This window comes from Netta rufina (genome assembly GCF_964035555.1).
Source record: "Netta rufina genome assembly, chromosome: 1".
NCBI classification, from domain to species: Eukaryota; Metazoa; Chordata; class Aves; order Anseriformes; family Anatidae; genus Netta; species Netta rufina.
The window spans coordinates 168,410,748-168,425,078 of NC_140123.1; the positions used below are offsets into that span (position 1 = coordinate 168,410,748).

The 14,331-nt window shown below is 41.9% G+C and overlaps 1 protein-coding gene across 1 annotated transcript; it reads right to left on the reverse strand.

Moving 5' to 3' along the window:
- Positions 1 to 1,505: 1,505 nt before the first annotated feature.
- Positions 1,506 to 13,943, reverse strand: RAB21 (RAB21, member RAS oncogene family). Its single transcript, XM_084304397.1, has 7 exons — positions 13,556 to 13,943; positions 7,329 to 7,388; positions 7,016 to 7,123; positions 5,372 to 5,435; positions 4,555 to 4,609; positions 4,051 to 4,139; positions 1,506 to 3,207 (listed from the first exon to the last, which is right to left on the reverse strand). The coding sequence occupies exons 1-7, from the start codon at positions 13,721 to 13,723 to the stop codon at positions 3,068 to 3,070; spliced, it is 684 nt and encodes a 227-aa protein (XP_084160523.1). The 5' UTR covers positions 13,724 to 13,943; the 3' UTR covers positions 1,506 to 3,067.
- Positions 13,944 to 14,331: the final 388 nt, after the last annotated feature.

The following is a 14,331-nucleotide window of genomic DNA, read 5'->3' on the forward strand; positions in this document are numbered from 1 at the left end:
GAGGTACTTTGGCAAGAATGAGTAGCTTATGTTAGTCAGTTTCAAGAACTAATAGTATTCTACGGTGTCTTGGAAACAAACTTTCATGAATTCATATTCACCTTGAGACATTTACTTTTTCAATTTCTTCCACCTCAAGCCTTTGTTTTAGATACACAAGCTAATTCAGTCTTTTCAAACTTTGAAAGAAACCACAAATATTCTAGTCTATGCCACAGATCAGTAGGTAATACTAAGGAAACAGGCTTCAGGTGACATTCACTACTCATGCAATTAAACACAGTTGTTACTTCTGGCTAAGAAAAGTCACTGACAGGGCACAATTCCTCCCCCCCCTTTCACACAAGGATCAGTCTTGTTACAAGCATTTATAAATAACTCTGATATTAATCCTTACTGTAGTCTATGGCATTTGCCTGAGACATTAGGCTGTCACACATATATTGTAATACCTATGTCAGAAATACTTTTAGTTTTTTTAGAACTGTACTCATTAGATAATAAACATTTGTGCTTAGCAAAGTATCAAGTTCTACAGATAAAGTCCAGGCCAACTGCAGCTTAGACAGAAAAGCTCCATTCAAGATTTGTCTTGCTGTAGTTTCATTGAATTTAAGGACAGTAACTTCTGACAATTTCTTTTAAAAGGTATTTTGTAAATAATAGTAGTAGTAGCCAAAACTTTTTTTTTTTTTTAAAAGATACAAAGGTGTCAGCTTATCCCCACCCAAGTTTTCAGTAGTTAATAGTTTTAGTCTTGCAAGTGACTTATGAGTTGGTATAACATGGCTTTGTTGGTGAGACCAAAGTCTCACACCACCCCTACTACAGAATACACTACATTAAGACAGACTACTTAAGTTTGACACTTCAGTAGTCAAACATAACATTCCCTTTGGTAAACATCTTGTATCAATTACCAGGCCAGGACCACAGCTGTCTAGTTCAACAAAGCAGGGAAAGCTCTGCTCTGGAGAAAACAAGCTCTAATGCATTATCTATGCCAGAGCATATCTGCTTCCTTATCAAGCCTAGTGGAGTTTTTTTTTTTTTTTTTTTTTTTTTTTGCATCTTTGTAAAATCTGAAATGGGAATCCAAAAATCTGCAACTCTTCTTACAATGAAATTTCAATCTTGAGCAGTCTCACCGATTTCACTCCTCATATCAGTATTTTGTTACTTACAAGACTGACTTCTCTAGTGTATGGATTTGAAGGTACTATTTGTTGAATCAAGCTGACCCAATTTTAATTTGGGCAAAACTCACTTAAGTGAGATATAATATCAGGATGTTGGCTTAACACAGTGTCGCAATATACACATATACTCATGAATTTTAGATTCACAGCAAGGCTCTGTACAGTCAAGTAACTTTGTCTTCACTAACAAAAACAGAGCACCTTTGCCCATCACGCATACAACAACGTCAGAAGAGCACACCAGTGTCAGCTTTAGAGAAAGTACACCGCAGTTTTGGCAGAAAGAAAAGAAATAAAGAGCATTGGGACCAGTCTGTAGCAAAGCCATCTATTATTTCAGAGAAAATAAGTCAGATGAAGACAGCACACTTCTTACATGTCAGACTGATTAGTTACTACTACTCCTGTTGTGCATTGTAATACACCCACACCATTAAATGCATTTATATGCAATACTAATTCTACCCTTCAGAAAAAGGAAGGCCAAGGAATATTCTATTTTGTCATAGACATCACCTTTACTGTTTTTCCAAGCATGACAACTTAAGTAAAAAAAAAAGTCAGACCACAAAACATTTTGAAGTTTCAACTACCACCATTTGTTTTCCTTCTGTGATAGTAATTTATACACTTTATTTCTGAACACCCTCCTCCCAAACCTTAAGTGGACTTCAAAAAGCTTTACAAGAGAAAGAGCAAGTCAAGATTAAGTTCAGTTTTGTCTATTATTCCCAAAGTTACAATTGCATCTGGCAGTTCCATATCTTCCACATAATCACTCAAAAATCAGAAGCAGTTCTCATTAATGCCAATTCATTTGTTCACTCAAGCCCTGCAATATAGGAAAAAAATTACGCTCATAAGTAGTTTATAATGCTGTCTTGGGACACAAATGTCTTAGTACAGCTTAAGAGCTTCCCATGCATCTGGTTTAGCGGCTACCAGACAGACAAGGGCTAAATTTGCTTCAACTTTCTGGGGGATATCTGAGAGGCTGAAGTAAATGCAGAGGCAAGATAAATGCATGCTCCAACTGTCTTAGTTGGGAGTCAAACGCCTCAGTGTTAAACAGCAGTCTAAAGAAGCATTCCCTTCCTACTAAGGGGGTACTCTAAATACTGCTGCTTGACAGAAAAAGCTTAAAAAAATGCTGTAGCTGTGAGTTTACCAAAAAAAAAAGCTGTTTTCAATTTTCAGGAAGGGGGAATAGAATGAGCAATTCAACAGTACACATGAAAAGCTTGCATCTTTTCACTGACTTATTCACTTCACAATCACTGACAAGACTGATGTACGTATTTCTGCACCTGCACTTGTAAAAGCAGATAAAATATTTAATATGTAATTTACAATGTATTTTACCAGCTTGGCATACAAGATGAACAGAATATATCAAAGTAGTTGACGGTTATAGGCTTGTGGAGACCCTGCAAAAATATTACTTCAGATATCTGCTAATTTAAAAAAAATCAATTTGCATTTTAGAAGTGATACAATTCAATCTACCACAAAATACAAAGAGCTGCAAAAATGTATACCATTCCAACAACAACGTATATAAGTTATTAAATAATGATCTGATTTAAAAGAATATAAATGAAGCCTTTAAGTAGGTCTTTTCTACATGCATATTATTCCTCATTAAAGAAAAGTATGTAAAAAGGCCATTGGTAATTGCTTTGTTAACCACTGTAGAAAATGCCAATTCTCTGGTCACAGACGCCACTAGTTTAGCACTTAAGGTCTCTGCAGTGTTATGTGTGATTATTTTTAAATACTGTTAATTCTATTACTCCACTGGTAAAGAATGTGTGACTTTGAATATGGCAGTCTTCATATTGAGAGGGCAGTGATGCACAGTTTTGTTACTATCCAGAAGAACAGCACCCGCCGCTGCTCTGTACTTGGGGTTCATCGTCAATGATCTGTACACCTCGCCTTGCTGTTCCTGACTGACTGGAACCATTGCCTCTTGCTCTTTCATCCACTTGAGCAGTTTCTATCATTCCTGTAAATGAAGTGTAGTAGATGAAATGCATTAGTACTCCCTTGCATTTTTACACAAAGCTCTAAGATCTTAATCTATGAATTATGCACACAAAGACCAGTTCTCTTACTAATTATGCAGAAGTAAGCGCTCTGGTATCTCATGGCATAGTTTTAAGAAAATACTTAAGTGTTCTTCCTAAAGCAGCAAATACTCAGAAGCTCCCGTTGACTAAAGGAAGACCTTAGATGCTCAGATGTTCTGGAGTTGGTGACTTCAAAAGCTAGATTTACCCACCCATTGTAAGAATATTTATTAAACAAGAAACGCAACACACACACACCACTCCTAAAAAGAAAAAAAAAATAGAAATGTTTTGCTTAAATTCTTATTGCTTAAGGACAACACAAATGGGGTAACTTCCTTGTGCTGTATTTATACTGCATATATGTGCATACTGCATATACTCCCACATTCTTTATCATTTGCTTCAGCTGCTGCGTAAGATTTGTGTAATAATGGCTTCAAATTCATGAACTGTAATTCAGGAATCTTGTCAAGTGATGTCAAAGATGTTGCAACAGGGTATAAAGTAGACAACAGTGAGAGCAGAATGTGGAGTAAAATTGAACTCCAACCTAGGACTCCAACAGAGTGGCAGAAAGACGTTCTTAAAGTACAGTATGAATTTGCATCTATACATCAGGCTTCCATAGTTGTTATAACACACAAGTAGCTTGAAGTAGACTCAAGTGAAGCCAGTTCTTCTCAATAGTTTAAAAGTTAAGCATTTTCTATAGGGTTTGAAGCATTCCTGAAACCTTTTCATGGAAGAGCTCTATGAACAAACTAGACAATACCTACTTTTACAAAGGTCAAGAAACAGTTCTTCAATTCCTTTGTTCTGTTTAGCTGAAGTATGATAATGTTTTGCTCCAACAGATTCAGCGTACCTGTAGGAAGGCAGATAAAGAAGAGCTTCATTGCACTGAAGAATGCAGTTTTCCTAAGCCACTTCACATGAAGTGGACAGAACTCAATTCAAAATAAAAACTCTTAATCCACACATGCTGACTTAAAGAGAATTGCGGTTACAATAGAGTGATTCATAAAAAAAAGATTAATTGAAAATTTCCAGTTTAGAAATATATTTAAACTACAAATGTTGATTTTCAGTGATGTACAACTCACAAGTTACACTTTAGCCAGTGACATCCCAAGACATCCCAAGGCTCAAATACGAACAGAACACTTAGCAGCCAGCGAGCCATGGCTGGTTTACGCTGCCAGCTGTTAAGAGCATCACAAGTTTATTACTCCAGCATAATTCTGCAATGACTGTTTCTATTAATAATTGGTGTGACTTACGTTTCTGCTTCTTGCACTGAAACATGCCTCTCTTTTTCCAAGTCTATTTTGTTACCTGTTGGAAACAATTAATGCGATCATTTTATCCCATCATTTTCTTACAAGCTGTCCTAATAAAAATTGGCTCTGAAACAGGTCTCTATCTAGACTGTGCCAAATGATTTGAAAGTTCCTTTCACTCAAACATACACAGGCAATGAACTTCTATCAAGAGACCAGGGATAGCTGAATAACTCAGTAAATTAAAAAAGAAAAGCAGTGTGTTTTGTTTTTTTTTTAATCAGACAAACTATCTGTGCCACAGAAGGTAGCTTTCGTGGAATATCCATACATCTAACCTCCTGAAGGTGTTTTAATTACTAGATCTGATTTTAAAACAATATTTACATACATTTGTAAAAAATGCATTGAAATATCCAAGTTTTAAGAATTATTCTCCCTTGCAAGCAGGTGATTCTAAAAACAAAGAAGTATCCATCTGTGCCACTAGAAACAGTGAATAAACAAAAAAAAAAAAGGAGTCTGAGTCCTTGCAAGAAATGTATGTAGCACATCTGAGGTTTATGTTCCTTTGTTCAACTACGCAGTCTGCATCTATCTGTACTATGCACTTTCGCCATTAACATTTTTTCCAAACTCTCCTTTTCCTCAGTTGTGATCTATTGAAACTTCTAGCTCAAACTGTGTTTTTAATTTTCAGATTCACATAAGCTTTACCCCTTCACATGCACAAACTGTCAAAGCATTTGGAAGATGTTATTAACCAAAATAAACTTTTCTGATTCAGTCACTAGAATTAGATGTTAAAAGAACTTACCTACTATACATAAACAGATTTCGTTTCCCAACATTTTTCTTAATTCCTTAACCCAGTTTTTTACCTGCATAAAGAATAGAGATAAATTTATTTTCTCTTGATATCCTACTAGTGGTTTGGGCACTGCAGAACTGACCCATTTCCATCATTAACTGTTCACCCTAATCTTGAAACAGACATGTTTAGAGCAACAGATTGACCAAATATTCTTTATATTGCTGAAGAGCCAGGTGCAGATGATTTTAGTTCACAGCTGAAATTTAGAGCAAAGCAACTTCTACAGAATGGTTCAGTTACTCCAGAAATTGAACTTGCATTCACATTAGTCCCATTCCAAAGAACAAGTTCACTACACTGACCACTTTAGGGCAGGCATGAGATCTTCAGCCACGGGACCATACTAACACATCACAAGTGGTTCCTTAAAGGTAGAAGTACCCGAACCAAACCTGAACCAAGTTTATCAGATTAGATTATAACAGATGCTTTTCCCTAAAGGAACAGATGAATGTTGAGTCAGCTGGCACTAAGGGGTGTTATTAATTTTGCTGTCATGTTTTGAAGTTGGATGGTCACTGCATTGACTTGGAGATGCTATTTTAAGGGAGTTTAAGCTGTAAAGAGAGGCGACCACTCCAAAGACCTAAAAATAGTTAGGATACATGATACATAGGTAGTTATGCAGTAACTTCTGCAAATTAACCTTTCCTCTTACTTCTGAGAGGTAACTTAAATGTCCTAATATAACAGCCTTTTCACTAAGCATGGCTCAGCAGAAAAAGGCCCAAGTTGAACTAGTACTCACAAGTCACAGCTCCACAGACAGGGGCCTGATGCTGTCAGCACTAAGTGCTTCACTGGCCCTACATCAGACTGTTTAAGTTGCTTATTCTGCTGTGGAACCATATCCTGATACTACTTGTATCACTGCTAGCCCAAGCCTAGCCAATACAACGATAACTTCTCACTCCCCTCCACAGAACTCCTACTACTTTTACTACAATCTAATCAGGTCCAGACTCACCTAAGAACGTGTCAATACTTTTCAGCTGGAACAACAACACAGTAGTACCAGTCTGACATAGGACCGGACAAAAAGTCATCTACCCTGACCTGATCAATTGATTCTGCAGTAAAATAGTTGATCATCAAATCTCATATTAAACAAAGCCTTGGAAGTCTAAATACCTATTCTTACTGAGAATGTAACATTTCCACTGTCATGTATTGTGATTTCAGAGTTCAGATTTGTCAAAGGTCACGCCACTTAGTATCTTTTAGCAATTTGATTTATACAGTAGAAATCAGTACTGTATATTATTGCAACAGTGCCACCTTACATTTTATAGCCTGCCACAGTTAACTCATACATTAATTCTCTAGTGTTCTTTGAATAACTGTACTAGACCTTTATTACAGGTAGACTTCAGAAAATACTAAGGTATATGTACACTTTCATTACACGGCCTGAATTTGCAGATGTAGCAGAAGATGAACACGTGGCAAAGTCAGGTATCAATCCTATAATTGAGGCAAATTAAGCATAAATGCTATTGCTGAAACAGAAGATTCCCATGTATGCACTCATATCACAAATTCCCTCTCAGTTTACATCTTACATTGAGGTAAAAGTCTCTCCAGTACCTTCTGAAAAGAATCTTCATCTGTTATATCATATACTAGAATAGCGCCATTAGAATCTCTGTAGTAGATCGGCCCCAATGCATGGAATCGTTCTTGACCAGCTGTATCCTGCATTTAAAATATTCCTGTTAGCATAGAAGACTAAACAAACAATACTTCAAGAGATTCCAAGTACTTCTAAATTTTACTTTATTACAAAGTCCCTAACGTTTCAGTTCTATCAAGCAAGTACTTTTTCAGGAAAACAATTTGTTTAACCAAGAGGGGAGAGGGGACGCGCAGTGGAGAGGACAGTGTAGGAAAGCAAACATACCCATATTGCAAGGTTTACTCTTTTCCCACCAATATTTAGCTTCTTTGTAAGAAAAGATGCCTGGAAAACAAAACAGAGTTCAATTTTTCACACACAAGTGTCTCATTTGACTTCAGATTTATTTACTAATGAAAACATCTGAATCAACAGAAGACAGATTCCTCAGTCCAAATGCTCCTGGAAGAAATACCCAGAAGGCTGGGTCAATACTAAGCCAGTTAGTCATTTCACTACAGTTTGCCAGAAGTCTATTCGAAATAAATTTGCCTTAAGCCAGTCATTTCCTGCATCTTTTTGCTGTTGTTTTCTGAATGACTTAGGAAGGATACGAGGGTTGTGTGTGAGGAGTTCAAATTCAGAACGCTCACTTTTAAGTCTAATCTGAACTTAACATTTCATGACAGTACACAAAGGAACCAGCCTACATGCCCGCATTTACAGGTTGCAAGAATTCACAAAATAGTTCACTACTAGCAAACTACCACAACAAAATAAAGGGGTTTGAGTTTAGAGCCAAGGTTAACTTCTGTCTTTTTCCTAAATTATACTCAGTTTTCCTTTTACCTCAGTGTGCAGTCAGCTATCAAGCACTCGGCGGTATCTTAAGATACATTCATCACAGATTATTTGAGTCTGGCCTGCAGCATCTCAACACTAGGCCTCTGCATGAGAGCAGTGACCAGGCACCGAGCTGACTAAAAATCACGTGGATGTGGGAAGGGAAAGTGTCATCAGCCAGGTCAGCTGCTTGAACCAGCCTGCTGCTTAACTGCATAAGCAACCAGTACCCGCGCAGAAGACCACAGGAGTTCAATTTACACCAGCCTAAACTGCTGTGAAAATAACTTTCTGGAGTGCTGCCTGTGTTACACTAACCCAAGTCAGCTCCTAGAGCAGCTCCTGTCCTGCTGCTTCTCTGGGATCGGTAGGACTGAAGGGGAGATGATTCAGGAATATTTTCTGGAAAATATTTTCTTCTTTTCTGAGAGAAGTCCACTGCGAAGCTTTCCACAAAGCCTGATAAACAGAGCAGATCCATAGAGAAGACAGCCCGCAGGGAAGAGAAACACCCAGAAACCTTCCCACCAGCAGGTAGAACAGACTGATCCCTGTGACCACTGGCTGCAGCATACCTCGCGATTCCTGCTGCCCTTCTGGTCTACAGTAAGGTGGCGTACGTCAACTTCAGGAAAAACTCCAGGCAGCATGTTTGAAGTACGCCAGGCAACTTGTAACAAACAGCTTAACAGCAGCACAGCAAGTCTTACACATCCGGCAAGCTTCAGCGGATTTTCAGGCAAATCCAGAGTACTGCACAAGTTATTTTACAGCTTTCACCCAGCCGTCCCTAAAGATTGTATGATCAGTGCCTCGTCTTCATCTCAGTTTGTTCTACAGCATCACAGCTTAAAAGCCGTATGCTTCAAAGTGAGTTCAGAAGTTTCAATGCACCAGCACTTGGACCACATTAAGAGGAGCTACGGGTTAGGCACACTGAACCAAGCTTGCTTATTTATCTGCTGTACTCAGCACTTGACACAGTATTGTAAATCTCAGAGGAAAAGCTCTTCGGGGCACTGTTGGCTTTTGTCACTATAATGAAAAGTCAGCTCTACTCAGTTGATACAAGTTTCACAGAAACAGTTGAGAAACACGTTTCTGGGCCTCTGGACCAAAATGAAGACAACTCTCGCTGAAACAGGAGTTATATTTAACACAGAACACAGTATTCACAAGGTTACGTCATCGGGGCCTCAGACATTGGCCCAGTAAGGGTAATTGTGCTATTAATTGTCTGACATATCTAATATTAAAGTGGGTTTCTCACCATAGATAAACCTGCTTTTTCTGTGTTTTTGGTTTTAAAATAACCTCTCCTTCAGGTCACTCCAGCTTTTGATACAAATACTGCCTTTTAACAGTGAGATACTTCCTCTTCTCCTGTACACCCAAGTATTAGAAGGTCAGTACACTCAGGTCAGCCTTTTAGCATCTTCTGCAAGAAGTGACAGGAGGCAGAGGATTTTTAGGATTTATGATTGGCTATTGCACTTGCTCTCTGTATTAAAACTTGATGAATTTGTATTTTTAAGATTTAGTTCAATAAGATCTTATCTCTGGCTAGGGATCTATCCTAGATCAGATATCCTGATTACAAGCAAGTTTGTATGAAAGGCTTGCTTGATAACAACACTGGAACCTGGTATTAGAAGTGGCTGAGGTTAATAATGAGCAGAAAGCTTCGTGAGCACACTGTGAGAAACTGTCAATACTATGATACGCATTAAATGCTTAATTCCCCTGTGTGTTCATATACTTGAAGAATACTGTTAGCAGGCCCGGTTCTTGAATTAATTGGTACGGGTAAGTCTGGCATAATTAGCACCAGTTAAGTGCATGTTAAAGCCACAGTGGCGCGCACTCTAAGACTAAACAACAAATATCCAACTGTATAAATAAAACTCCCCCCACACAAGTTCCAGTTGTCTCATGAAGAGTGAGGTTATTTCTCTTCATTAATTCTGAACTTAGAGAGCAAAAAGCTCATCAAGTGATGGGCAGGACATGGCACCGTTTAGAAATCTGGGGGGTCCCACACGTAAAGAGCCTTAACTATCAGTTTAAGGCAGCAAGCTCCGCATCCAACCTAGTTTAGAAAGAAAATATGTTGCTGCCAAGAGCATCATAGCCTTTTAAAGCAATGCAGGCCAGACAGCATTAGATAATCACACAAAGAAGAGGACTTGACATTTGTTCGACTCTCTTGAGACTCCAGTAAAGTGAGTACGAGAGTTAAGTGTCAGTCACGTCTTGCTTTACAATCAGTAATTCCTTTCCATATTCTTTTCATTACTATGGCAATTCGCTTTTGTTAGGACTTTCAAAAAACACAAGTGTACGGGTTCTCGGTTAACTCAAAGATAAGTAATCTCAAACAGCTCTTTGAAGTATGCTCCTGATTTGGGTATTTTGACTCCAGTGTCTTATGACTGGTCTGAAGAATACTTATGCACTGAGAAGAAAAGGATAATGCAATTACAAGAGCTAAAATACCATTTTCTTCACGTGTCTGCAGAAAATCTTTTCCCTTTCCTTTCATTCTTTTTTTAAGAGCTCAGTTCCACACGTGCCTCAGGCCCTGTTGAGAGGGGATAGAAGGGCCTGAAGACAACGACCCAGCTGGAAAAGATTCTCTTGAAAAAAATAGGAGGTGTACATCACCCAGCCCTCGACTGCATTATCACCAGGCACATAAACATCACACACAGCATAGAACCACCTTGTATTGCTTTTTTCCAAGCTGTCAACATCCAAGACAACTCTGCCAGGTCAGGCAGGTCCCCCAAAGCACTGCAGATCGCTCGATGTGATTAGCATCACCACTTGAGTGGCTCTCTCAGGTTGGGTATTTGGCAGCCCTCCAAATGTTTGAGAGATTAGTACACAAAAGTTATATTTATCCTGAGCAATTAACAGACAGCATCCACCCAAATTTTAAAAGGGCAGTTTGACAGTAGGTGCTGTCGTTATTATTAGAATATTTCCAGTGTATTTCACTTGGCCTCAGTTCACAGCTTAGGAGCTTCACTATATGAGAGCACTGACCTCAATGTTTTGATCAGTGGGAACCAACTCTAACTGGTACACCAGGTCTGACAGCAGGTTACACGTTATTATTTCTTGTAAAAAAAATAATAACAACAACAGCCTTTCCTGCTTCAGCTTTTTTCATATTATTCTGGGTACATTTTCCTTCAGCAAACCAGTAGCTACTTTAATTTCAGTTTGCAGGTCATTGGTGTGTAAGTGCATGACTTCAAGCTAACAAGATTTCAGCAACATGTCCCAGCAGCCTCCTAATCTCGACATAAGGAAGTCCCAGGTCACCATTTCCCTCTCGCTAGCGTTTAGGGAAGGGAGGGGGGGGCAAACCACTCCCTTTCACTAAAAACATCCTTACCAGAAAAAAAGAAAGTCACCTTTGTGTGTGTGCACACACAAACCTCACAACAGAGTAACGCCGGTGTTAGAATGCAGATAGGAGAGGATAGATGTACATTTAGATGAAAGGTTCGCACTGCCCAATGTGGCTTCCTGTGCTCCCATCACTGGGGTGACGCAGCAGGAAGCACCAGGCAACCTCTCCAAAGCACTTTCCAGATGTCTCACCGTTTTCGTGGTGCAAAAAGGTTGGCACGAGGTACAACAGCACTTCCACACCCCTCACAACTCCCACACCAGCCCCCGCTAAATCAGATTACTGTGGATTGAGGCCCTCATCCCACTGACCAGCAAGATTTACAGGAGGCTCATCACCGTGGCTCCTTTGCTGCATCAGGAGCCAAGTATTTTTTAAATTTTGGCTTCCTTGGAACAAAACTCATTTGCTGCAATACTTTGAACTGATGCCATGAAACGGAGCCACTTTACCAGATTAAGCCCTTAATCGAAAAAAAAAGGAGCTCTTAGAAAAAAAATGTCACTTGGTTGTTTAATCAGCTTCTCCATATCTTGTTTTCAAAGGGATGTTTTGATTTGGTAGTGGAAGGAGTTACTACACCTTCCTTCTACAACTCTGAGATGCAGGAAAACAAAACCAAGGCAGATTATACCTGACAAGCACATGTTATATACAGTCTGATTAAACGACAGCTGACACTGCGTTTTCCAATCAATAAGATGCATGTGGCTAAGGAGGTTCGGAACAGAGAAGCAAGGAACAGAAGGGTGACCTGAGATGTATCATGCAGTTAAAATATGCAGTTAGCAAAGAGAAGCCTAGTCAGAGCAGAGGGACAACATTTCAGTATCACACATGAGCATGCGTTCCTATTCCTTTACAAACATTCTCCTGCCACATAAACAGGGAAAGACAAAAGCTCTCAGGCTGTAACATCTGGAGAGGACATTTTAGGGTCAACATTTTGGGCCTGCTTAGAGTTCCCTATCACGTCATCTCTGCCCCAATTCACGTTTTGCTTCGAATTTCAGGCTTTCTGCCACAGCAGAGCTACATCCCATAACAAACTACTCTACTACCACCTTGAATTCAGCTACACACAATCACTTGCAGTGCACTTTAAACACAATTGTTTGCTCAACACCACACTTTGGGCAGTGTAACAGCACAGAGTACAACTGCACCCCTGCCACCTACGAGCCACTGACCGCTCCTGTAGCACAGCAAATGTTAGGCACCTCCATGGCAATCAGATCCACAATTAGCCTGGTATAAACACCTCGTCATGCCGAGTAACCCTAACAATAGACGCACCCAACAGCTGAGCACGAACTTGAAAATGTTTTTAGCTATTTATAACAAAAATAGAGCGACAATATCTGTTGGTGAAACGTTCACTGTGTTGTTTCCAGTGCCTCTCTCATGCTTCCTTTGTTTTAAGGGAAAGTTTCACCCTTAAATACTTCTGAGACACCCAACCCACAAGAATTTTCCCCTAGATGTGCATGAATAGCACACAACTACGCAGAGGCTCTCTCCCGGCACCACCTACTATTTATTCTGCGTTGCACAGGAGAAATTCAAAACCCACCACTGGCCCACGTGGTGGCAGGGTTTGTTTGTTTCTTTATTTGCAAGAAAAGCGCATTAAGTGTAGCGAATGATAGATACAGTGCTAGACTTCTGTATATATGTGTATAACTGGCAAAAAAAGATGCTGTGTAGCTGGTGTAACAGCAAACGGAGAGGATAAGGGCTCAGAGAGCCCAAAAGACATGCGTGGGTTGTACAAACCATGACATGAAGTTTAAAAACACATTTTCTGTGTCCGTGTATAAAATAAAACCTGTGGATGTTGCAATGTGGCACACACACCACTCGGTATGAGCGGGTGATGGAAAACACCTCTTTGGAGCAGACACCGCCGCACGCCTGTACGCGGAGCATCATTTCTCGGTTGTTTATAAGTTGGCTGACAGAGAGCCAGGCCACAACTCAGGGCGACACGGTGACAGGCAGGTAAAGCCTCAGGCACCTCCTCAGCGTGCGATCCGTAAGCTCTGACCCCCGAGGGCCTCCTGCGGGGGCTGCCCCTTCCAGGCGCGGCTCTCTCGGCACCTCCACCGCCGGGCTGCCGGGATCCGAGGCTGCGGCTCGCAGGAACCCCTGAGTCATCAGCCCACCGCCAGCGCCTCCAGCCCTACCCCCCCACACACCCACCCACCCCAAATCCCCACCAATTCGCCCCAAAAGCCCCGCCCCGCACCTGCAGGGTGGTGATGTGCTTGTCGTTGAACTTGTTCTCGCAGTAGCGCAGCACCAGCGACGTCTTCCCCACGCAGCCCTCGCCCAGCAGCACCACCTTGAAAGAGAAGCTGCGACCCCCGCCCGCCGCCGCCCCCGGGCCGGCCCCGGCCCCCGCCGCCGCCGCCATGGGCGCCCCCAACGCCGCCGCCGCCGCCTCACATCCACGGGCCGGGGGGCGGAACGCGGGGCGGGCCGGAACGCAGCAGGCGCCGCCGAGGTTCCCGGGGGGAAACCGAGCAGGGAGGGGACACCGAGGGGGCACGGACCGGCTCCGCTCCGCACCGCTCCCCCTCCCCGCGGCAGGCGGCCCCGCTGCCCGCTAATGGCGGCTCCTTCCTCCTACGTCACACGCCGCCCGGTCACGCGCGGCGCCGCCGCCAATGGGAGGGGCGCGAGGGGCGGCGGGGAGGGGCCGCGCCCAGCGAGGGAGGGGAGGGGTGGGGGTAAGGAGGGGCGGGGCCGCCCGCCCGCGGGAGCGCGCGGCTGTGACAGGGCTGCCGCGGGGGGCAGGGAACGGGGCGACATAAAGTCACTGGGGTGGGAGAAGCCCCGCGGGATCGCCTGGGCCAACCACTCCCTACCACCACTGTCACCACTGAACCCTGTCCCCAAGCACCACGTCCAACCTCTCCTTGAGCACCCCCAGGGGCGGTGACTCCGCCACCTCCCTGGGCAGCCCGTCCCAGTGCCTGACCGGTCTTCCTGAGCAGAAATGTCTCCTCATTCCCACCCTGA

Excerpts from the sequence above, each read along its gene's own strand:
- RAB21 (XM_084304397.1), bottom strand. The coding sequence starts at position 13,723 with ATGGCGGCGGCGGCGGGGGCCGGGGCCGGCCCGGGGGCGGCGGCGGGC. Across the intron at positions 7,389-13,555 it reads AGCACATCACCACCCTGCAG|GCATCTTTTCTTACAAAGAA; the intron begins GTGCGGGGCGGG and ends TTTGTTTTCCAG. Across the intron at positions 7,124-7,328 it reads GAGTAAACCTTGCAATATGG|GATACAGCTGGTCAAGAACG; the intron begins GTATGTTTGCTT and ends TTTTAAATGCAG.